The sequence below is a fragment of the Pteropus medius genome, unplaced genomic scaffold (genome assembly GCF_902729225.1).
Source record: "Pteropus medius unplaced genomic scaffold, Ma_sr-lr_union100, whole genome shotgun sequence".
NCBI lineage: Eukaryota > Metazoa > Chordata > Mammalia > Chiroptera > Pteropodidae > Pteropus > Pteropus medius.
Genome location: NW_024348532.1, coordinates 1 through 23,203, shown reverse-complemented (window position 1 = coordinate 23,203; position 23,203 = coordinate 1). Strand labels below are relative to the sequence as shown.

The 23,203-nt window shown below is 50.6% G+C and overlaps 1 protein-coding gene and 1 pseudogene across 4 annotated transcripts; both read left to right on the top strand.

Annotated features, from left to right (window-relative positions):
• The first annotated feature begins 3,138 nt into the window (after positions 1 to 3,138).
• Positions 3,139 to 9,959, top strand: LAIR1 (leukocyte associated immunoglobulin like receptor 1). Of its 4 annotated transcripts, none has more exons than XM_039879826.1 (8): positions 3,146 to 3,322; positions 3,784 to 3,819; positions 5,185 to 5,505; positions 8,161 to 8,271; positions 8,367 to 8,409; positions 8,496 to 8,533; positions 8,745 to 8,797; positions 9,284 to 9,959. In XM_039879826.1, the coding sequence occupies exons 1-8, from the start codon at positions 3,289 to 3,291 to the stop codon at positions 9,446 to 9,448; spliced, it is 801 nt and encodes a 266-aa protein (XP_039735760.1). In that variant the 5' UTR covers positions 3,146 to 3,288; the 3' UTR covers positions 9,449 to 9,959. The 4 variants fall into 4 exon arrangements, with proteins under 4 accessions (XP_039735765.1, XP_039735760.1, XP_039735762.1 ...); XM_039879827.1 differs by having other exon boundaries at positions 3,148 to 3,322; positions 9,336 to 9,959; XM_039879828.1 differs by lacking the exon at positions 8,745 to 8,797 and having other exon boundaries at positions 9,336 to 9,959.
• Positions 9,960 to 12,009: 2,050 nt separating this feature from the next.
• LOC120616489 (Y-box-binding protein 1-like) lies at positions 12,010 to 14,302 on the top strand (annotated as a pseudogene).
• Positions 14,303 to 23,203: the final 8,901 nt, after the last annotated feature.

Here is a 23,203-nt window from a genome sequence, read left to right as displayed (position 1 = left end):
TTTAATGTTGATGCTAAGGAATTTTAAAAATACATTGGCGGCTTGTGTTTCTGGTTTAAGTTATATTTTTATTGGACGATGCTGTTTTAGAGAATCGACTGCCACATTCACACCACACATGCTTTCTAAAGAAGACTCAGAGGACAATGGACCCCTGCTCTAAAGCAAACTCCAAGCACAGGAGAGAATGTGACCAGGGGGCATGACTCAGAGACCTGGTTTGACCTGCCCTTTATGTCCCAAGAGGGACAGCTGACCTTCCCAAGTCTTGCTTTGCAGACTGGGCTAGACTGGCCTTCTGTGCCTTTGCGACTTCAGCCACTCAAGAAGTGTATGGTGCAATGGTTTTTGTGACATCACCCTCCCGTGTCATGTGTTTACTTATTAATTTACTAATTTTTATTGAGATAAAGTTGACATATAGCATTGTGTAAGTTTAAGGCATGTTAACCTAAAGATAAAAGGCCTTTCAAAGTGATAGGCAACAAGCATTTATTTGAGATCAATGAGAACAGCTGATTCAGGCAGAAGCCCAAATAGTGCTCCAAATAGGAGACAAAGACGATGGGTGTTTATGAAAAAGTGACGGGGAACAATTGTATCAATAGAAGTGACAGGGAACAATTATATCAATAGAAGGAAGGTATTTCTATAGGTGCAGATAAGTGAACACAGTGACGTTAATTCTAAACAATGATTCTGATTTTCAGTGTAGTAGTCATCAGTCCAGTAGTCATAATACCTGCTCTCCTGTTATCTTTGCAAACAGTTCTTTGGGACACAAGGTTACTTAGACCTAGTCCAAAGGTTACTTTGCTCTGTTTTAACATCCCAAAGTTTTGATTGATAGATAGATAGATAGATAGATAGATAGATAGATAGATAGATAGATAGACAGACAGACAGACAGACATGGGTGGATGACACAGACAGATGACACTTAGATCATACGTACATTCTGACACAAAGATATGAGATAGACGATTGATAGACAGAGAGACAGAGACAGATATGGGTGAATGACACAGACAGATGACACTTAGATCAGACGTACACTCTGACACATAGATACAAGATAGATAAATGATAGACAGACGAGAGACCATGATGATTAAGTAATAGATGGATGGAGATAAAGGATAAATAGATGCAGATAGATGATAGATATAAACAAGCCTAATAAATAGATACAAGAGGAGGAAAAGAAGAAGAAGAGAAGAGAGAGAGAAGAGAAGAGAGAGAGAGAGGGAGAGAGAACCTGGAGTGTGGGGGGAGGGGAGAGAGGGAAGGGGAAAGAAATCTTAATCTTATTTTGCCAACAAATAAGAGGATTTTAGATAAAACCCTCAAGAAATAGTTTCTATAACTAGCACAATCTGCTACTAAATGGATTTCTGAGGTACAATCAGTGACTCATTGATCTTGCAAAGGAAAATTAATGTCTTATAAGTGGGACTGAGTCAAAATTCTAGTTGGAATGATCATTTGAATTTGTGCATTTTGAATGGTTTTTGTTTGTTTGTTTTGCAAGAATACTATACTTACACATTTAATTGGTAAAGGAATGTTGTATGTTATAACAACAATAAGACCTTGTACTTAAGGAAAGAAGGAAAGTGAAAAGAAAGCTTTGCTATGAGTTCAGCATTTGGTAAAACCGAGTTGTGAGCTGGGGCAGAGATGCCTCCATGTTGGGCACTGAGTAAGGGTGAGGGTTGCCGAATGCAGCCTCGACTCTCCAGCAGAAAACTTTCAGGAAGCCATGCTCTTTTCTCAGCCTCCACCTTTCCAGAAAACTCATTATGGGCCTCATAACAGACAATAATAGGATTATAATTCTGGAAACATAATTATTTTGGATAAAATCTGCAAACTAAAAGTTATTCCATAATCTATCATAGAGAGGCCTATGTGAACTATGCTCAGAAATTATCATCCCAACTTATTTATATCAGAAGAAAGAAAACTGTTTGTTTGTATCTATGGTTGCTATGTCGTGTTGGTGCCTAGCACACCACATCCTATGCATGTGTTAGTTTTGTTTGGCTCTCGCTTTGTGTGCAGACAGGCATGATGCATCCTCTACCTTCATTATCTGCATTTCTCAGTGACTCTGGACAGGGAAGAGAGGAGAGGGTTGGGGTGGAAAACCCTGTCCTGAAGACAGCCCAGGGCAGGAGGTGGGAGCCCGTGGGAGGCTGGGCCCCTCCGCCATCCCAGCCCAGTCCAGGTCACCAAGGCTTACAATGGGGCCCAGATGAAGGTGGGCCACCAGATGAGGGCTTCCTTCTAGGGTTCCCCCAAGGCCAGAGGACCTGGAAGCAAGCAGGTGAGTCCACTCTCACCCTAGGTTACTCTCTGAGCCGAATATCAAGGTTCTGGCAGAAGGAGCGGAGCACAGAGGAGTGGGCTGATGATCCTCGTGGAGAGCTTTGCAGCTGAGCAGGAAAAACCAGGAAGCGGAGATCCCCGGGCATTGCAGGCTCAGGTTCTGACCTGCAAACTCTCCCATTTGGCCGAGCCAAACAGGGGATGCTCAGAAAATGGAATCTCTGAGATCTGGTCAGCTACTCTTCATGATGAGGGTGGTGCCCAAGGCTGCAACATGCAGATGGCACCAAGGTCCAGCTGGAGAACCCGAGAGTTGACTGCAGGCCATTACCCAGTCGCAGTCCCAGGAAAAGAGCTAGTCAACACGGAATGACCATGCTGAAGCACTTTTGGAATATTTCAACTATTTTGGTGCAAACTCATGTTATTTTTTTTTTAATTGAGATATAACTGACATAATTGGGACATAATTAGGAAATTTTTAATGTACTCAGTACCTTGCTGGGAATTTAACATGTATCATAAATGCTCAGAGGGATATTTTAGGGTTCTCATTTTAAATGTGAAGCCAGGTAGGCATCAAGTGGCATAGCACCTTGCCTAAGAATAGATGGTTAGTTTGTGGAGTTGGGACCAACAATGATGTCAGTTTGTTGCACAAATCCATGCTCTTCCTTGTCCCTTAGGTTAAAATGAGGTGTACACTCATCACTGGGGATGAGTTCAGCCTCATGCAAATGTGCAGATGGGTGTTTTAGAAGCCAAGGCCCTCCCCCTGTCTCATCAAGGAGAAGAGTAGGGGGGATGAGGGAGCAAAGCATTCTTCCCTTTTGTGGGAGGCAGTTGATGTAGAAACCCAGATGGGCCCCAGCCAACATATCCTGTTCCTTGTGTCAGCTGCAGGCTCTGTCCTTCCACTCACTGGCTCCAGGACGACGCAGGCTTCAGGGGCTGGCCATGTCCCTCCATCCCACCACCCTCCTGGGCCTCCGTGAGTCCAGAAAGGGAGGGACAACCTTCCAGGGACAGATGGATGGGAGCTTGGGGAGGGATCTGTGTCCTTACTCAGTCCTGAGTCCAGTCCAGGAGACTTGGGGACCCTAGAGGAGCAATGTGATCCCCCGGTGACCTACCCCCTCAGCTCTGACCCACACCTAAGTCTGACCACGGAAGGTCAGTTCTAGAAGCAGGCTCCTGGGTATGGGGACAGGTTCAAACTCTATGAAGGGCTGGGGAGAGGGTATGCCTATTTGAAAGAGGAGATTGGGGATTAGTCTTGAGACTTTCAGAGCAAGGAGAAGGATTGTGCTCAGGTGGCATGTTGAAGAGCGGGGTTTGGAAATGACAAGAGGGGGACTGACCCCACCCTTGGCTCCACCAAGCTCCCCTTGATGGCAGCCTCATGAGGAAACTGGGCGCCAAGAGTGCTTCTCACTGGGGCTTCTCTTCCAGTGCTCTGTTTGGGCCAGACCATCCACACGTGGAATGGTGAGTCTACATTTTTTAATTTAGTTTTTCATACATGTTTTATTTTCTGGAAAAATATTATTTTCTGTAGAGTCCTCTCACGGTTCAACTTCATATAGAATGAGACTGTCTGTTCTCATACCGTCCTTCTCTCTTATCTTCAGAGAATCTGGCTTCTTTTCACTTTCATAAATGCCATTTTCTCACTCTGCTCTGACCTCCTCCCAGGGTGACATCTGCACATTGCATGACCCGTGTCCCTATCGCTCAGCGTGGGTGGTTCATGCTTGGCCCTCCTGTCTCAGCTCAGTGCTTCCTCCCTCAGACTCCCAGACAGGTCAGCTCCACCTTCATCTGCTCTATCCCCACAACCCCCACGGTCATGCATCATGGTGCATAGCTGGATTTGCACAATTGCTTGATCAACATTTGTCCCCTCTCTAGACTTTCAGCCCAGGAAGGCAGGGACTCTGTGTGTGTTTCTCCTGTTTGGATCTAACGGCTCACGGAACATCTGTAAACAGATCAGAAGGAACTAAGATAAGGTTGAAAGACAGTGAATGAATGAGTGAATGAATGGGTGACGAACCTCTGTCAGCTCCTGTCTCTGTCGACATTGACTTTGACGCCATCTTCCTGTTTCAGGGCTACGATCCCTCTCTGTTCTCCTTCCCTCATCCCCTGCCCCAGCCTTGCTCTCCTTGATGGCAGCCCCTTGAGGAGTTTTCAAAAGCCTAAATAACAAGGCTGAGACGAAGGTAGAAAATACAGTGGGACCAGAGGTGATGTAACACAAAGGGCCTACACTAGGGACAGGAATCCTCATCTGCTGGGGTCTTGTGACCTGATCAGGGATGGAGCTCCAATCCCCACCCCCACCCCCACCTCCACATACTGGAGCTCTGCAGAACTCCCTGAGCCCCCACACAGCTGCCCTTCAGAACCAGCCAAGGTTATTCCTACAGAGTCAGATCCTGCTTCCTTGTCCCCACAAGTGACCAGTTGTCTTCCTCCTGTGCTTCCCTCCCAGACCTCTCTGTTCCCCTAGAAAGTAGCTGTGGTCAAGGAGATATATCCGGGCCAACAGCCTGGTCTGAAACCTCCTGTTCCACCCTGGAAAAGTCCAAGATGCAACCAACACCCAGGGTCCTTGTGACATGTGGGGAAATACCTCTTGGGGTGATGGGGATTCATAGCCACCCAGAATGGGCATGGGGGTGTGTAGGGGGAGGGTGATGGAAGTGCTCCAAAATCTGGTTGTGCTGGTGGAGGCGCAGCTCTGTATGTTTGCTAAACACGCTGGAGTGAATACTTAAAATGGATGACTTGTGAGGCGTGGTGATTTCTTCTTGATGGACCTGGAATCCCACTTTGCTTCCCTCCCAGAGGTCCTGCCCAAACCCTCCATCTGTGCCAAGACAGACACTGTGGTCCACCGGGGGAGGCCTGTGACCATCGTGTGCCAGAGTTCTGCTGGGGCTGACAGATTTCGCCTTGAAAAGAAAGATCAAAGATATCAGTACAGGGATGAGACAAACGTGTCTCAACATGGTTCACAGGGGGCAGAGGCCAGATTCCACATCACAGCAAGTGAGGTCACTGCTGGGCATTATTTCTGCCGCTATCAAAAAGGGAACAACTGGTCCAAGATCAGTGAGCTCCTGGAGCTGGTGGTGACAGATGAGGACATCTCCGCTCTGCCCTCAGGTTTGTCCCAGGCCCCTGGACCCTGTCCCCAGCTGCGTCCACTGTCCACAGTCCCCCTGCCCTCCTGTTGACCCCCAGTCCCTCCGGCTCCCTTGCTCCTCTGCACACACGTCCCTTGGCTGTCACACCAGGCTCGGGGCCCTGGAGTCCTGGTCCCACATAGACACCACGATGGCCAGGACACTGAGCCCAGTATCAGGGCGGAAAGGGAGGTAACTCTGCTGGGCTAGGTGGGGAGTGGGCTTCCGGACACCAGGTGGAGACAGACCTGGTTCAAGGGAACATGTGTCCTTTCTCTCAGGATGCTGTTAGGCTTTTCTTTCCACTGGGCCAGACTCTGTGGGGCCAGGCATGTGTCCCCTGTGGTGTGGTCCACCCTCCACTGGACAAGTCACATGCTCCAGGGGGCCCTGATAAAGGCAGGATGGTGCTTTGGGGACCTTTGGGATGAGTCTTTCTTTTCCTTTGTGTGGTCAGTCCCTGAGATGTCCTTGACTCAGAGTCTATTGGGGACACTCCGACCCCCTCCATGTCCTCCCAGGGTCTCAGAGGAGCTGCTCCCTGCTGATTCTAGGAGGTCAATCGATGGGAGGGGAGCAGTGACCACCTCCCAGCAGAATGGAGTAGGGGCCTCTCTCTGTCTCCTGTCCCTCCCTACTTTCTCAGGAATCTCAGGATGTCCTTTGGGATTGAATGATGGCCAGACATGGCCTGCGGGTAGACACTCAGGGTGGAGAAACGCCAAGCTGAGTGAGATGGACTCCAGGCAGCCCCTCCACATCAGCCCTTCTCCTGCCTCCTTCACAGGACCCACCAAAGTTGTCAGCTCCACCCTTTGCACAGACACAAAGTCCTCCTCTTCAGCTGGTGAGTAGAGACCTAAGCCTGGAGGGGATTGGGGGAAGGCTCTGCTCTGGGGACCAGGCTCTGCTAGAATTAGGGACTGTAGGGCCATAGCATGGGGCTGCCAACTACAGGGCACTGGATGTCACTAACATTCATAGCAACCTTGACAACAACACAAGCAAGACTGAAGAACTCTGTGGCAGGCTCTGGAAAAACAGTTCTGCCAATGGCAGCCAATGTGGGAGGTGCACGTTCTCCCAACTTTAACGATAATTAATTAGAATGAACAAAGAAACACACATATGTCTATATGTGCAAATATAAATATAAATGTGTAATTTACAATGCAAAATTTCAGATCTATAAATTAAATTATGTTAGTGTATATATTTAGATTATATATTAAATATAATTAATATAATAAAACACATTAATATATCGTTACAAGTGAATATAGAGACATTATTATATTATATGTTGTACATTATATCCCATATTAATAAAATTAATATACACAAATGTTTATAATATAAACATTATATATTGTATAATAAATGTATGTAATCGATATATATACAACTTATCTGGTATAAGTTCTTTTAAATTACATATAATTTAAAATAGTTATGCAATTTAAATTATAGATATAGAAGTCAAATCACATAATTTAAAATATATATTTATATTTATTTAATAATTACACATTAAATATATAATATGGAATATGATATAAATATAGAAATGCATTGTAATATAGTATTCTTATGACGTATATTATACATACATTGCACATACACATATAATTTTAAATTGTGGTAGATGTCACGAAGGGAAGGAAAGGCAGCGGCGTGGGGATAGCGGGTGGGATCGTGGATCGTGGACCCAGCACAAGGTGATGAGAGAAGGGCGCCCAGGGAGGTGAAGGTTCCTGCCTTTCTTAGAGGACAGCGAGGACGCAGCCTCTGGAGCGGCGGGAAGAGCTGGAGCCCTGTTCCGGGAAAGGGAATGGTGGGCGGGATCTCGTACCCTGTGCGTGGGCGAGCCGGCGGCACCCCGATTGGCCCACCTGTGAAATGGGTACTGACATGCCCGCGCAGAGGGCATGGTTACACAGTGCATGCACCAAGACGAGACCATGGCTAGTGCTCGGTCAACTTGCCGGCTAACTGCATTGCCTCGGGCAACTCGAGGATCAGGTCTGGGCTTCCTCACTCACAGAGGGGCGATTCCAACCCCATCAGGGGCTGCCCTGGGAAACAAATCAGAGATGGGGATTCCTGCACTTGGGATGGGAACCCAGAACAAGGTCAGCAAGAAGAGGTCACACTCCCTGTTCCCACTGGGTGTCCTCTCTATAAAGTGTCAAAGGTCAGAGAGCAACGCTGTCCCACACAACCTCCTGCGGAAGGAAGTGCATACCTGAGCCATTCCGTGAGACTGTCACCAGCCAGGTATGGCCACTGAGCCCTTGAAATGTGGCTGGTGCAGCTTCCTTTGCTCTAGAACCTCACCTGCTCCCTCTAGAACAGCGCTGCCCCTGGAAGTCCCTGCGGGGGGATCGGGACACTCAGAGGTAGAGTGTTTCCATCTTCACAGAAAGTTCCAGGGGCAGCGCTGCTCTAGAGGGAGCAGGAGAGGTTCCGGAGCGAAGGAAGCCCCTGTGGGGGGATCGGGACACTCAGAGTCCCCTCTGTATAGCTCAGGCCTTTGACTCACGTCTTCCTGATTCCTCCCTCCTAAGTGGTATGCAGTAGATACTCACAAGTGCAAGCTGCTGATACTCCGGTTCCATCTTCCTTACACCCCCAGGCCTGTCGACAGAAAGTGTTTATATTCTCATTGGGATCTCCGTGGCCTTTCTCTTGTGTCTCCTCCTCCTGGTCGTCCTGTTAGTCCATCGTCTACGTCAGAAAAACCACGGTAGGCCTCAGGGTGGGGTAGAGTGACCTAGGCAGGCTCTTTGGGGTGCTGGGCAGATGGCCTCCCTTCTAATTCACACCCCTGACTGTCCTCAGGCCCCCCCATCAGCAATGGCGAAAAGCAGAGTCCTCAGGAGAGGTGAGGCCCCCAAGAACAACCACCAGGTCCTCTCCCGGTCCTTTGCCTCTGGGAGCCCCCTGTGCTCACTTGTTCTTTCTGCTCAGGTTCAGCCCAGCTATTGACATCATACAGAGGACACCAGGTAAAGGGATGAAGAAGGGGGACAGGCCTGGGACAGGACAAATGGGCATTCAGTGCCACTCAAGACACTGTTGGTGGAGGGGAACCACTTGAGGATATTCTGTGATATTCTAGATGAGGTTGGGGAAGAAATCTGAATCTGTGAGGTTTCAGGCAAATTTGCCTTCTAAGGTCCACCCCAGAGAACTGACCACTTGCCCTTTCCCCTCCAGATGTGGCCACAGTCGGTAAACTTCCCGAGGGAGACAGGGAGCTGCACGCCCTAGTAAGTCCTTGTATTAGTCACCTGTTGCTATGTAACAAAATACTCCAGTTTTAGCAGCTTCACAAAATTATCTGTTTCTTGGGTCAGAAATTCGGAAGAGGATTAGCTGGGGGGTTCTGACTCTCACGATGTTGCTGCCCTGATGACCGGGGCTGCATCTGTCTGAAGGTTTGACTGGGGCCAGAAGGCCCACCTCTGACAGCGTGCCGTCTTAGGGCTATGGGCCAGATGCCTCGGTCCCTCCACACATGGGTTTCTCCATGGCAGCCGGTCTCTCCCTGAGGGCAGGGCCCCAAAGAGTGAAGAGCAGAAGCCACCATGTCTTTCGTGGCCCTCCTTGGAGATGACATGCTCTCATTTCTGCCATGTTCTACTGGTCACACAGACCAACTCCGATTCTGTGTGGGAGGGGCCTACATAAGGGTGATTTCATCCCAGGGGTGAGGGCACTGGGAGGCTGACTGCCACAGCCTTTCCTTCCCACAGCCCCCTCCCCTCATCCTCGGCCGGACTAATGCACCCTGGACCTCTCCCTCAGAGCCCTGCTGCAGAAGACCCCCAGGAGGTGACATATGCCCAGCTGGACCACCAAGTCCTCACACTGAGGGCAGCTGGAGCCCAGTCCCTGCAGTCCACGGAGCCCACAGCTGATGCCAGCACGTATGCAGCCCTTGCTAGACGTTGACCTCAGGCCCACCTGTCCTCTGCACCTAGAGACACAGGAAGTCACTCCCACAAAAGCCTGAAGCGGCCACTTGGAGGGGTTCCCTGTGGAGTCATCCCTTTCTGGAACATGGTCCAGTCAATTCTGCAGGCAAGAGCTGGCCTCTGGAGGCCCCTGATCAGCATCTAGGAGATTTGCTAACCAGGAGGCCCCTCCTATGATCAGCCAACTCCTTGGAGTGTCTATGCATGTACGTACTTGTTTCCAGAGACCCAGCCACAGTCCTGCAGTCACCCAGCTTATTCCAGACATGCCCTGTGAATCCCCAACTTACCCCAGAGACTATTTTAACTACTCTCTCAGCTGACTCTCAAGACCTTCCTGGAGTCCAGTTGTCAACCTTGAACCTGGGCTGTACTTAACGCAGCTGATAGATGAGGCCCTGATTTCTAGGTGCTGCTTTACCTTATTCATCAATAAATGTTTTCACAGACCTAACTATGACAGCTGCACGAGAAGCTGGGATATGCAAGTCCCTGGTCCCCAGTCTACCTCCATAAGTACTCAAACTTAGTGAGGGGAAAAGGACAGAAAAAAGGCGTCGGTGTGTGCTAATCTGAATGTATGTCTCAAGGATGAGTGAGGGAGACGCCTGAGGGAATATGTGGCTGGTGAAGGTGCAGCACGTACACCCTTACCCATAAATGCACAGGCTCATGAATACACATGCACGCACGTGTCCATGAGTGCACGAATGCACACACATACACACATTGCACAAACACATAACATATGCACACATCCATAAATGCATGCATCCACATATATGTACCCAGACACACCTGCATGCATGCACACACTGACACAAATGCACATACACATGCACAACCCATGAATGCACCTATGCACACTCAGACACACAGATGCATGCACACATGCTACAAACATACACGTGCACGCACTCATGAATACATCTACGCACATGCATATACACTGACAATTGCACACACTGTACAAACATATACACACAGACACATGCCCACTAATATGCACATGCACATACACAGACCAATGCACACACACTACAAACACATACATACATGCACACGCCCATACTCATGGACACATGCGTGAACTGAGTGAGGGTTTGGCAAGGCCATGATTGTACAGGAGGGCCCCTCAGGCTTTCAGTCCCCTCAAAGGAACATGGCAGTTTTCACCTGCCGTCTTCACCTTAGGTTCATCCCCAGTGGATGCCACACATTCGGATCCATCCACACAAAAGGATCCATCTAGCTCTTGGACATTGTCCTTGACCTGACCTTCACTCACCTGGCTAATGCCCTTCAAGTCTGGGATTGGAGCTGTTCTTCCCAATAAGCTTGCAATGATGAAATGAGAGCATTATTTTTGTGGCTCTGTATGTGTGTATGTGTTTGTAGTGTGTGTGCATGTTTCTGTGTATGTGCATGTGCACATTTGTGGGCATGTACATGTGTGTATGTGTTTGTACAGTGTGCGCATGTGGCTGCTGTAACAATCGCCACACACTTAGTGGCTTCAGATAAGACAGTTTATGGTCTTGCAGTTCGGGATGTCAGAAGTCTAGAGTCAGTTTCTCTGGCTGAAATCAAGGTGTCAGCAGAGCTGCACTCTCTCTGGGGGCTCCAGGGGAGAACCTACATTGTCACCTTTTGCAGCTTCTAGGGGACATTTGTTTGTGGCCCTTCCTCTATCCTCAAGGAGCACTGCAGCGTCTTCAGATCCCGCTCTCCATAGGACTGCTTCTGCTGTCACATCTCCTTCCCTCTGTCTCTGGTGTCCCTGTCTCCCTCTCATAAGGACCCTGGTGGTGACTTTGGGCTACCCAGATAACGAGGATCAGTTCCCCAGCTTTAGATCTTTAATACAAGCACACTTGCAAAGACCCTTTTGACACACAAGGTGACACAGCAGCTGGCTCCAGGGATTCGGACCTGGACATCTTTGGGGGCCGCTATGCTATTTCCCTGAGTGGGTGCCGGCCCTCAGCGCTGCCCTTGTCCGTGGGCTTCCTCTGGGCTTGAATGTGTCACTCTGAGTCCTGCCTCCCGCAAGAATATTTTCTTTCACCACTGGTTATGAAATGTCAGATATTTGAGAGTCCGATGAATTTCTGAATCTCTAGAACTTCCACATAAGAGGAGGTCAGGCAGGAGGCAGTAGAGACTAGAAATAGCCTCCCTCCCAGGTGGCCCCTGTGTGACAGGACTGTGGCTGCTCCCCAGCACCATGTCCTCCCTTTCTGGTCTCCAATGAGACTACTATTGCAGCCCCCCTCGCAGTTTGGTGTGTCCTGGGTTGAAATTTAGCCAGTGGTATGTGAGCAGGGTGACAGAAGCTGCTTCTGGTTCTGTCCCATAAACCTTTCCGCACAAGACCTTCACTGCTCTGCCCTTTGCTGGCAGATACTCATTCCTGGGTGACCCTGAAAGCCTCACGTAGAGGGTGGCACCAGGTTCCAAGATAACTCTGTGTGGCAGAGCCTCTGTACTCATTTGGATTAGCCATGTTCCAGGCATCTGCAAACTTCATGCCTCTGATGTGTCCTACAGGTATATGCCACTCTCACCTTGTCCTCTGTGACCCTGAAACATGTCTCCTGCCTCCTCACTGCACCCTCTCCTGAGCAAGAACCCTCTTCCTGGGGTCAGTTTTCAAACACAAACCAGCCAGTCTTGAGCCCACAGCACCCCGCCCCCCCACATCCTTTCTGAGGCTTTCACACTTGGGGCTACTAACAGTATGCCCTAATCGCTCCAGGACACTCATCAGACAGCTAGCATCATGCCCTCCACCTCAGAGCCACTGAAATGATTAAACAGTGGCTCCTGAGCCTGCTCCCCTGTCCCGCCACCCACCCGTTCCTTCTTCTGCAAACCACATCAAAGCTCTCTCCTCCTGGGAACTGTCAGCGATAAGTTCTTCAACGGCCAAGAGCCTTACTGTCCCTCCAATTTCCTGCCAACCACTCCTGCTGCTGAGCCGGAGTGACTTTCACCTGTTTACTTGGCTGGGAAACTGTCTTCTACCCCCGGGAAGTCACTATGCTTTGGGGTCCATTGGCTGTGACGGTTACACTCCTCCAATTATGCACATCCTGGCAGGAAGCAGACCTCGGGCCAGGGACGGGGTGTGGCTGCCTTGGCGCCTGTGTCGCTGAGCTTCCACCACAATCTGTCCCGCATTACCAGGTATCGAGTCCGCCCAGCCCTCACACCTCCCTGTCATCCTCGCCCCGATCCTTGAACACGTGGACCATCTCTCCTGCCTTTCCCGTGTGTCCCCTGTGTTATTTCTTAACATCTGTCCGCACAGATTTGGGTCCTGTCCACGACCGCCCGCTTGGCTACTTAGCGAGGTTGCCGATTGCTGCAGGGCTTGGAAGCGAGGCTGCCCCGAGCTGTCGCCACAAAGACCCCGGAGTGGGACCTCACCGCCAGGAGAGCTCGGAGCCGGCTCCAGGGGCGCGTGTCCTCCTGCCCGTTTGCGGTCAGAATAGAAAGGAACGTTGCCGAGGCCCGCTAGAGGGCGCTAGCGTCTCGTTCTCACTAATTTTTTTTTAAATAGAAAAGATGAGAGAGTTTGATCCGCAGCGCGAGCGGAGAGCGGACCCCAGGAAGCCCCGAGCCGCCGCCGCCGGCCTAGTTACCATCACGCCCCGGGCGGAGCCGCAGCTGCGCAGCCGGCGCCAGCCACCGTCACCGCGAGCGTGAGCAGCGAGGCCGAGACCCAGCAGCCGCCCGCCGCCCCCGCCCTCAGCGCTGCGGACACCAAGCCCGCCCCACCAGCAGCCGCGCAGGGAGCAGCGACCCCCGCGGCCACACGTCGGCGGCGCCTGCCAGCGGGGACAAGAGGGTCATCGCAACGAAGGTTTTGGGAACAGCAAAATGGTTCAATGTGAGAAACGGATATGGTTTCATCAGCAGGAACGATACCGAGGAAGATGTATCTGTACACCAGACTGCCATAAAGAAGACTAACCCCAGGAAGTACGTCGGCCGTGCAGGAGACAGAGAGACTGTGGAGCGTGACGTTGTCGAAGGAGAAGGGTGCAGAGGCGGCAAGTGTTACAGGCCCTGGCGGAGCTCCAGTGCAAGGCGGTAACCACGCAGCAGACCGCGCCCATTATAGACGCTATCCGCGTCGCAGGGGGTCTACGCGGTTACCTGCAGGATTACCAGAATACTGAGAGTGCGCGGAATAATGAGGGATCGGAGAGTGCTCCCAAAGGCCAGGCCCAACGGCGCCGGCGCTACCGCAGACGAGGGTTCCCACCTTACAACACATGGGCGGAGCCCCTATGGGCGTGGACCACAGTATTCCAACCCTCCTGTGCAAGGAGAAGCGACGCAGGGAGCTGATAACCGGGGTGCAGGAGAACGCGGTAGACCAGTGAGACAGAATATGCATCGGGGCTGTAGACCACGATTCCGCAGAGGCCCTTCTCACCAAAGACAGCCTAGAGAGGACAGCAATGAAGAAGATAAGGCAAATCAAGGAGATGAGGCCCAAGGTCAGCAGCGACCTCAACGTCAGTACCGCCGTAACTTCAGTTACCGACGCAGATGCCCTAAACCAAAAGAGGGCAAAGAGACAAAAGCAGCAGATCCCCCAGCTGAGAATTCCTCAAACCCCAGGCTGAGCAGGGCGGGGCTGAGTAAAAGCCGGCTTACCATCTCTACCGTCATCCTGTTTGGTCATCCAACAGGAAGAACGGAATATGAAATTCCAGCAATAAGAAATTTACCAAAGATTGGAGCTAAAGACCTTAATTTAAGTGCTTGCTTTTTTGCCCGTTCACCAGATAACTAGAACTATCTGCATTATCTATGCAGCATGGGGTTTTTATTATTTTTACCTAAAGACATCTCCTTTTAGTATTGACAAACGTGTTTAAAAAAAGAAAGCCTCGTTTTTCTCAATACATCTTTAAAGATTTTTAAATTGTTTCATATCTGGTCCGGTTGAGATTTTTAAGAACTTCGGTTTTCATTTGTGATAAAAGTTTGCAACTTGATTTAAAAAGAAAAAAAGAAAGAAAGAAAGAAAGAAAGAAAGAAAGAAAGAAAGAAAGAAAGAAAGAAAGAAAGAAAGAAAGAAAGAAAGAAAAAGGTCAACTGCAAGCTCCTGTTCATAAAGTCTTAAATATTTGTAGGGGAGAAAAAAGAAGAAATCTACATGTCTGTTACAGGCTTAATATTAAAACTGTTATTATGCAGTAAAAAAAACCCTATATTTTTAAAGTTCAACGAAAACTCAGCCAGCTCTTACCACAGCATGATCACTGTTTTCATTCTATGCAAACATAAGCACAGTGAATCCCTGTGCACGGTCTATTTTTCCCTCTGTTTTCCCTGGAAAAAACCAGAGTCTGAAACATTAATGGACATGCCCGAGGTCGGTCGGCTCTAAGGGACAGGGGGGGCCCGACTCAGTGTTCTGACCCCAGGACAGGCTCCATTTCCTGAGCTGGGAGGTTCTGTCCTGGCTCAGACAGGGTGGGGGCCCGGCCTCCCTTGTCAATTTTAGTTTGTGCTGATCTTTCATTTTCTATTTGTACGGTGCTTAATTTCCTCCAGAGATGTTTCCTAAACCTATAGTTTCTATATTTGTTTTCTTGGGATAAGTCCTATACTGAATTTCTCTCTCTCCTTTCCCCCTCCCTCGCTCCCCCATCTCTGTCTCTGCCTCTGTCTCTGTCTCTTTCTCCTACTTTTCAATTATTAGTGTACTAACCAGGGTTCTCCAGATGAACAGAACAAATAGGTTCTGAGATGTAGCTTACTTAGATATATATAAGGGGAGATTTAGTCCAGCAATAGGCTCACGAGTCATGGACACTTGAACCCCACCATCCTCCGTGTGCACACGGGAAAACCAGGAGAGCCGGCGGTGTGACTCGGTCCAGTCCCTGGGCCTGAGAGCCAGGAGCTGCATGTCCAAGAGCAGAGGACATGGATGTCCCAGCTCAAGATATCGACAGAGAGAGAGAGAGAGAGAGAGAGAAAGAGAGAGAGAGAGAGAGAGAGAGGGAGAGAGAGCGCACTCTCTTCCCCCTTTGTTCTGTAGGGACCTCAGGGGGTTGGGTGGTGCAGCCCACATGGGGAGGACTAATGTCCTTAGCCCACTGAGTTAAAGCGAATCTCCTCAAGAAACCCCTCCCAAATCCACCCAGAAATAATGTTTTCCCAGCTCTCAGGGCCCCTTTGTCCACTCAGCTGACACATATAGTAACCATCACAGGTAGATGACGCATTTCTCCTAAACTCTGGCCTGTCTGACTCAGACTGAGGTGGACAGGTGGGCACAGGGCTCTCAGCAGGGGACAAGGTGACAAAGCTGCATTTGTAGGAAAGGATTCCTGAATAGTCTATCACCCCCACAAGTATGGACAGCTGACTAGGTCCACGTCTGCTCCAGTGAAAAGATATCCTGTGACTCAGGCAGTGAGGACGCAGTGGGGAGAGACACGGTTTAGAGGAAATTAAATAAAACAAAGCCCCAAACTTTTCCATCTCGGGATTTGGAGGGAAGAGGAGACAGGTCCGGGAAGAGGAGACAGGTCCGGGAAGAGGACCAAAGTGTGGACATCAGGACCAATCTTTCCTTCTGGATCCTTCAACCTGCAGATACAGGGGCCAAGATAGGGCCCTGAGGTTCAGGGACCATTCTGCCTGGAAGGATGTCCCTCCTGCTCCAGGATCCCTAGGTGCCACCTGATGGACGAGCCACGTTTAGCACTCCTGGTGGCTCAGTGAAGCCAGGTGGAAAGGGGTCTAACTTGCACTCACCCCACCCCACATTCTCTTAAGGGTTGGGTGGGGGGGATACCAGAAGCTATGGGAGTCCCCGTGGTGGGAGGGGAGACCACGCCCAGACCAAACAGGCCAGGAGTGGATGCTCAGACACAGCCACTGAACCCCTGAGACAAAGTGGACATTGAGATGACCAGAAGGGTCCCTAGGCCCCGAGGGAGCAGAGAGTTGGTGGACCCTGGGAGCACTGGGCACGGACCTCAGCAGGGTCTCTAGCAAGCTGGTGAACAAACTCCAGAGACCTGATCGGCTCAAACCCAGGGGCCAGCAGGAGGATGCAGAACCGTCCACTCCCCAGGGTCCCTGCGGCATGTGGGAGACACCGTCCGCTGTGGCCACACTGCCCAAATCCTCAGGGCCATTTCCTGGTTCAGTCCCAGGGTACAGCCCACGGTCTGGACCCTCTGTTTCTTACAGCACTGGATCAGCTGGGTTGGGGATACGGAGGTCTGGGCCAAGCTCATGAAGCACATGGGCCTCGGTGCTGGAGGGATGGCAGACACGACAGCTCGATTCTCTCCTCCTTGGACCACAGTGACCACTGGACTGCGTCTCCCTGGGCTTGAGCGTGAGGCCTGGGGAGAGCATGTCTGTGCCCTGGAGAGGCTGAGTCCCACCCATCCAGGAGGAAACGACAGCTGGCATTGCAGACCCCTCCCCTGTCTCAGTCAGACCTCACCTGCTGACCCAGGACACTGAGGAAGTCCCTTGCGAGGACCCAGCCCTGCCTGGGAGCCCGCCTGGCGCTGCAGCCTCAGCAGCTGCTCCCTGGGCCGTGACCCCAGGAAGTCTCAGGTCGTCCCCTCCTGTCCTGATTCTCCTGTCTCCTCTTCATGGGGCCAACCCCTCCCCTGTGAGGTCATGATAGTACGTTATAGTCAGTGACAGGGACTCTGAGACCACCTTCCCTAGTCACGGCGCCTGCGCTCTGGCCACAAATGGACCCAGGGACGCCCGTCAGGGTCCAGAAGAGAATCCAGATGGGAATCCAGCCACCGGCGCAGACCCATCTGGTTCTTTGAAAACTCAGCCTTCCACGAAGCACGCCCCCTGACCCAATACACCTATGTTTGGACAACATAACTGTTTCTTAGGAACATTCACTTCTATACACTTACGGCTTTCAATTTAGAAATAACTGGAGCCGGCTGGGAGGCAGAGGCATGTGCAGAGCACAGCCCAGGGTCGCAGGACAGAGACAAGGGCATCGTGCCTGAGCAGGGTGCCACCTGTCTTGGACAGCAGGTGGGGCCCGACTGAGTGTCCTTCTAATGTGCCATTCATCTCTCTGTGCCACTCGCTGTCCGATAATAGCATGAAGTTGTCGGGAGAATTTTATGGTTCCTGTTTTGCACGTGAGAAACCGAAGTGTGTGCATGAGGAAACGTGTGGTTTGGAAACAGTCAGATTGTTAGGACAAGAAGCCAAGCCAGTAAGTTTCCCCACTGTCAAGTGTCTATGTATCTGTATAAGTAACTACCAATCTATGTTCTATGTACATATTTATATATCCAAGTATCTGTGAATCTATATGTGTAACTATGTATCTATATATGTGAATACCAATCTATGTATCTATGTATGCACATATCTGCATAATTATGTAGCCATGTCTCTGTCTACCTAGCTATCATTTATTTATCCATCTAGCTCTACCTCTATTGATCTACCCATCTATCTATATCTGTATCTATATCTATATCTATATCTATCTATATCTATATCTATATCTATATCTATATCTATATCTATATCTATATCTATATCTATATCTATATCTTTATCTAGCATGTATGTATGTATCTATTATCCATCTACCTATTTTTACCTATCCACCTATCATCTCTCTGTTTATGTCTCTATTATGTATCTATTATGAATTAATTCTATGTGAGTTTCATCTGGACCTGGATTCGGCCTGGTTATGAAATATCTCACTAACAATGTCTCCGGGAAACCGAGGCCGCTGTGCGCCCCAAGAGGAAAGCAAGAGTTGGGCCTGGGGGCTGCCCAATTCCCTTCCTGTGAGACCATGGAAATGAGCCCTGTGACATAGACCCCGAGAACACATCCCACACACTTCCAGAACTGCAGGGCCCGGTCCTCCCACCCCCAGGACAAGGACAGAGCAGATGGCGAGAGGCTGACCATGTCCCTCAATCTCATCCCGCTCCTGGGGCTTGGTGAGTCAGAACAGGGAGTGGGGGACCTCAGGGGATGGGAGACAGGGGATGGGAGACTCTGGGTAGGATCCAGGCCCAACTTCAGTCCAGCCTCTAGTCCAGCACCTTCTGGCCCTGAGGAAGAGAGTCACTGCTGCAGTTTCTGTCCGCACTGTATCACTTGGACCTAAGCTGACCGTGGGAGACCAGGGCCTCTATCATGTCCTAGACACTGGGCTGGTGATACATCACATACAGAAGGACTGGCGAGGGTGGGCTCTAGCTGAGAGGTCACTGGGAACTTGTCTGGAACCTGCTCTAGGGGAAGAAGAAGTCACATGGGTGAGGGTGGTTTGGGGATAATGGTGGCGAAGTCTTTCCCTGAAGCCCACCGGCCTGACCCCGTTTAAGGAAACAGGGCACTGGGTGATTTCCTTACTGGGGCTTCTCTTCCAGTGCTCTGCTTGGGCCAGGTGATCCACACGCAGGACGGCAAGTCACTTCAACGTGAGTCCTAGACGCCCTCCCGCCCCAAGGGCTCCAGATACACCAGACGAATGTTCCTCCTTAGTCTCTCCCGACAGCTGCAAACTCTCACGGGATGTCACCACTGGTTCCCAGATTCCTCAGATCCAGCAGATTCGCAACTGAACCCTGACCCTCGCCCGCCCAAACCCGACTCCTCATCACCCCCTTTTCTCCTCTTGGTGAATGTGTGGGGCAAGGCCAGAGAGCACAGTCGTCCTTGATCCCCTTATCTCGTCCTCACACTCACTTCACCACAGAACCCTGATGATTTACCCCATGTGTCCTCACACGTGCCCTGTCCCCTCTGGGCGCCGTGTCCCCAATCTGAGCTCCATCAGCTCTCACCCTCAAAGCCTCTCTAGGGCCTCCAGGGGCATCTCCCTGCCGGTTCTGCCCCATTCTCTCCTGCAGGTGGACCTAGAAAACACGCAGATGATGATTTTACTCCCAGGCTGAGACTCTTCACTGCTTGATTTGAGGTCACATCGGATCCCTTATCCAAGTGTTTCCTCTGGCCCTATCTATCTCTAGCCACATCTTGCCCTGCTCCGTCTGATTCACTTATCACCAGACCTATGGATTCTCTTTGAATCAGGCTGTACTCACCCTGCACTCAGGACGGTCTCGCACGCTGAGCTCTCTGCCTCCCACATCTCAGCTCAGATACATGTTTCCCTGATCTGCCCAGCTGAGCTACTTCCTACTTGTCCCTCAGATCTCAGCTCAGATACATGTTTCCCAGGAGAAGTCTCCCTGACCCCCTGACGGGGACGGGGCCCCTTATCATGTGCTTTCCTTATGCCTGTGGGCACTCATCGTAAGTCTGCCTGGCATCAAGGCCATTCTCATCACTCTATGTTACCTACCCCATTGCTGCATAGAATACAGAGCATCTGGAAGTTTATTTCTCTCTCTCACTCTCTCTCTCTCTCTCTGAGATGCAGCCTCCGTACAGTTTGGCCAGAGACAGACTGGCAGCCCCAGCGTGTCACTGGAGATGCAGGCTCCTCCCTTCTGCTCCACAAGTTTAGTTCATGGCCACCACCACTAATGCTGGTGCAAGATGGCTGCCAGAGCTCCAGCCATTGCATGTTTGCAGACTGGGTGGCAAAGAAGGGCGGAAGTAGAGAAAGGGCCTTCCAGGCTTAATTGCCACCCTTTAAGCTGCCCTCTTGGGACTGTCTCCGGCAAGGCCCCTTCCATCTCATTGGCATAGATAATCACACAGCTGCACAGAACTGCCTGTGCGGGTGCCAGATGTCATCTTTTGTGCCATGAGGCGATGTGACCAGCTAAAAAATGATGCTCTGATTCAAATGAGGATGTGAGTGTGGATGTCATGGAGGCGACGGCCATCTATAGTTTCCCTCCTGTCCCTCACATGGATGGCAAGACCATTTCTTCACGATGGACCTGAGATCCCACACTGCTTCCCTCCCAGAGGTCCTGCCCAGACCCTCCATCTGTGCCAAGCCAGATACTGTGGTGCCCCGGAGGAGGCCTGTGACTATCGTGTGCCAGAGTTCTGCTGGGGCTGACATATTCTGTCTTGAAAAGGATAGAAGAGTTGAGAAAAGGGACCAGAGAAACGTGTCTCAACATGGTTCACGGGGGACAGAGGCCAGATTCCACATCACAGCAAGTGAGGTCACTGCCGGGCGTTATTTCTGCCGCTGTTACAAAATGGCCCAACTGGTCTGAGCCCAGTGAGCTCCTGGAGCTGGTGGTGACAGATGAGGACGTCTCCGCTCTGCCCTCAGGTTTGTCCCAGGCCCTTGGACCCTGTCCCCAGCTCGTCCACTGTCCACAGTCCCCCTACCCTCCTGCTGACCCCCAGTCCCTCCGGCTCCCCTGCCCCTCTGCACACACGTCCCTTGGCTGTCACACCAGGCTTGGGGCCCTGGAGTCCTGGTCCCACATAGACACCACGATGGCCAGGACACTGAGCCCAGTATCAGGGCGGAAAGGGAGGTAACTCTGCTGGGCTAGGTGGGGAGTGGGCTTCCGGACACCAGGTGGAGACAGACCTGGTTCAAGGGAACATGTGTCCTTTCTCTCAGGATGCTGTTAGGCTTTTCTTTCCACTGGGCCAGACTCTGTGGGGCCAGGCATGTGTCCCCTGTGGTGTGGTCCACCCTCCACTGGACAAGTCACATGCTCTAGGGGGCCCTGACCAGGGCAGGATGGTGCTTTGGAGACCTTTGGGATGAGTCTTTCTTTTCCCTCGCGTGGTCAGCCCTGAGATGTTCTGGATGCAGGGTCCATTGGGAACGTTCCAATTCCCTTCATGTCCTCCCAGGGTCTCAGAGGAGCTGCTCCCTGCTGAGTCCAAGAGGTCAACAGGTAGGAGGGGAGCAGTGACCACCACCCAGCAGAATGGAGTAGGGGCCTCTGCCTGTGTCCTGTCCGCCCTCACACCAAACACTTTCTCAGGAATCGCAGAATGTCTTCTGGGATTGAATGATGGCCAGATGTGGCCTGTGGGTGGACACTCAGGGTGGATAGAGGTCCAGCTGAGTGGGATGGAGCCCAGACACGCCCCCTACATCAGCCCTTCTCCTGCCCCCTTCGCAGGACCCACCGAAGTCGTCAGCTCCCCACCTCCTCCTCAGCTGGTGAATAGAGACCTCAACCTGGAGGAGTTTGGGGGAAAGCCCTGCTCCGGGGACCAGGCTCCGCTAGAAATCGGGACTGTAAGGCCAGAGCACTGGGGCTGGCACCCGCGGGGCACCGGGTGTCACTAACATTCATAGCGACCTTGACAACAACACTAGCATGTCTGGCAGGTGCCCGTCTGATCTCTGGGAGCCCCGCTTCTTTTAATTTGCGGAACAGAGTTCAAGTTTCTTGCCCAAAGGCACCAGGTTCCGAAGGGACAGAACCAGCCCTGGGGCGGAGGAGCCCGGACCTCAGGCTTGGCCGCAGCTCTGCGCCGCCCCCTTGTGGGCAGGGTCCTACCCTGCAGTGAGCGGGACCGAGGGACGGAGGCACTGGTGGCTCAACTTCCAAACTCGAACACAAGGGGAGAGAAGGGCCCTCTTGAAGGTTATGCCTGAACAGCGACGAAGTCACCCAGAGGATGACAGACCCCTCTCGGAGGGTCTTGAAGGCGGCGCTGTTTAGGGGACACGGAAGGTCAGCACACAGGACGCGGTGCATAAATCGGTGCCTGCCCAACAGAACCGCGCAAACAGGTTCTTGTTAATACCCAGCAGAGAAATATCTTCCCCTCACCTTGTCTGCGCCAGGCGCCCGCCTGCTGAGGGCTTGAGGCGCGCGGAGGCGAGGAGAATGGGTGCCCGTCGCCCGTGACTTTAATGAGAGTTCATTAGAATGAACAAAAGAAACGCATATATGTCTATATGTGCAAATATAAATATAAATGTGTAAATTCCAACGCAAAATTTCAGATCTATAATTTAAATTATGTCAGTGTATATATTTAGACTATATTTTAAATACATAAGTAAAATAATTAATATAATAAAGCACGTCCATGTGTTATGACAGATAAATATAGAGTACATTATTCTATATCATATAACGTTGTTATACATTATATTATGTCATGTAATCCTTAATTAATAGATGTCAATGTTAACATGAATATACACCAAATTCTATAATAAATATGTGTAATTGATATATAGTATGCAACATATAGTATAAGTTCTTGAAAGTTATAGATTTTTAAATGTTTACATAATTAAATTATAGACATATAAGTTAAATCATATAATGTTAAGCATACATTAATATTTATTAAAATTAGTGCATATTATACGTGAGATGTGATATCATGAATATATAAATATACATAAAATAAATATTATATATGTATTGCATGTAATTTAAATTGTGGTACATGCCATAAAGAGAAGGCACGGCAGCTGCCTTTAAAGAATGTTGAGGACTCAGCCCCAGGCTTGTGTCCCCTGTGGTGTGGTCTACCCTGCACTGGACAAGTCATGAGGTCCAGGGGCACCTGAGCAGACCAGGACGGTGTTTTGGGAACCTTCAGACTGAGGCTGCCCTTTCCCTATGTGGTCAGCTCCAGAGACGTCCTGGGCGCAGGGTCCAGTGAGGAGGGACACTTCAGGGAGGAAGGGGTGAGTCTTCCTTTAACACCGAGTATCTTCTCTGCCTTCTCTTCATCCTGTCCAGACATCTTGTGGGCCAGCACACATGTCCGAGG

What these genes read in the sequence shown, in the direction of transcription:
- LAIR1 (XM_039879826.1), top strand. Translation starts at nt 3,289, where the DNA reads ATGTCCCTCCATCCCACCACCCTCCTGGGCCTCC. An exon ending in AAGCAGAGTCCTCAGGAGAG is followed by an intron (nt 8,410 to 8,495) that starts GTGAGGCCCCCA and finishes CTTTCTGCTCAG; the next exon opens with GTTCAGCCCAGCTATTGACA. An exon ending in ACAGGGAGCTGCACGCCCTA is followed by an intron (nt 8,798 to 9,283) that starts GTAAGTCCTTGT and finishes TCCTTCCCACAG; the next exon opens with CCCCCTCCCCTCATCCTCGG.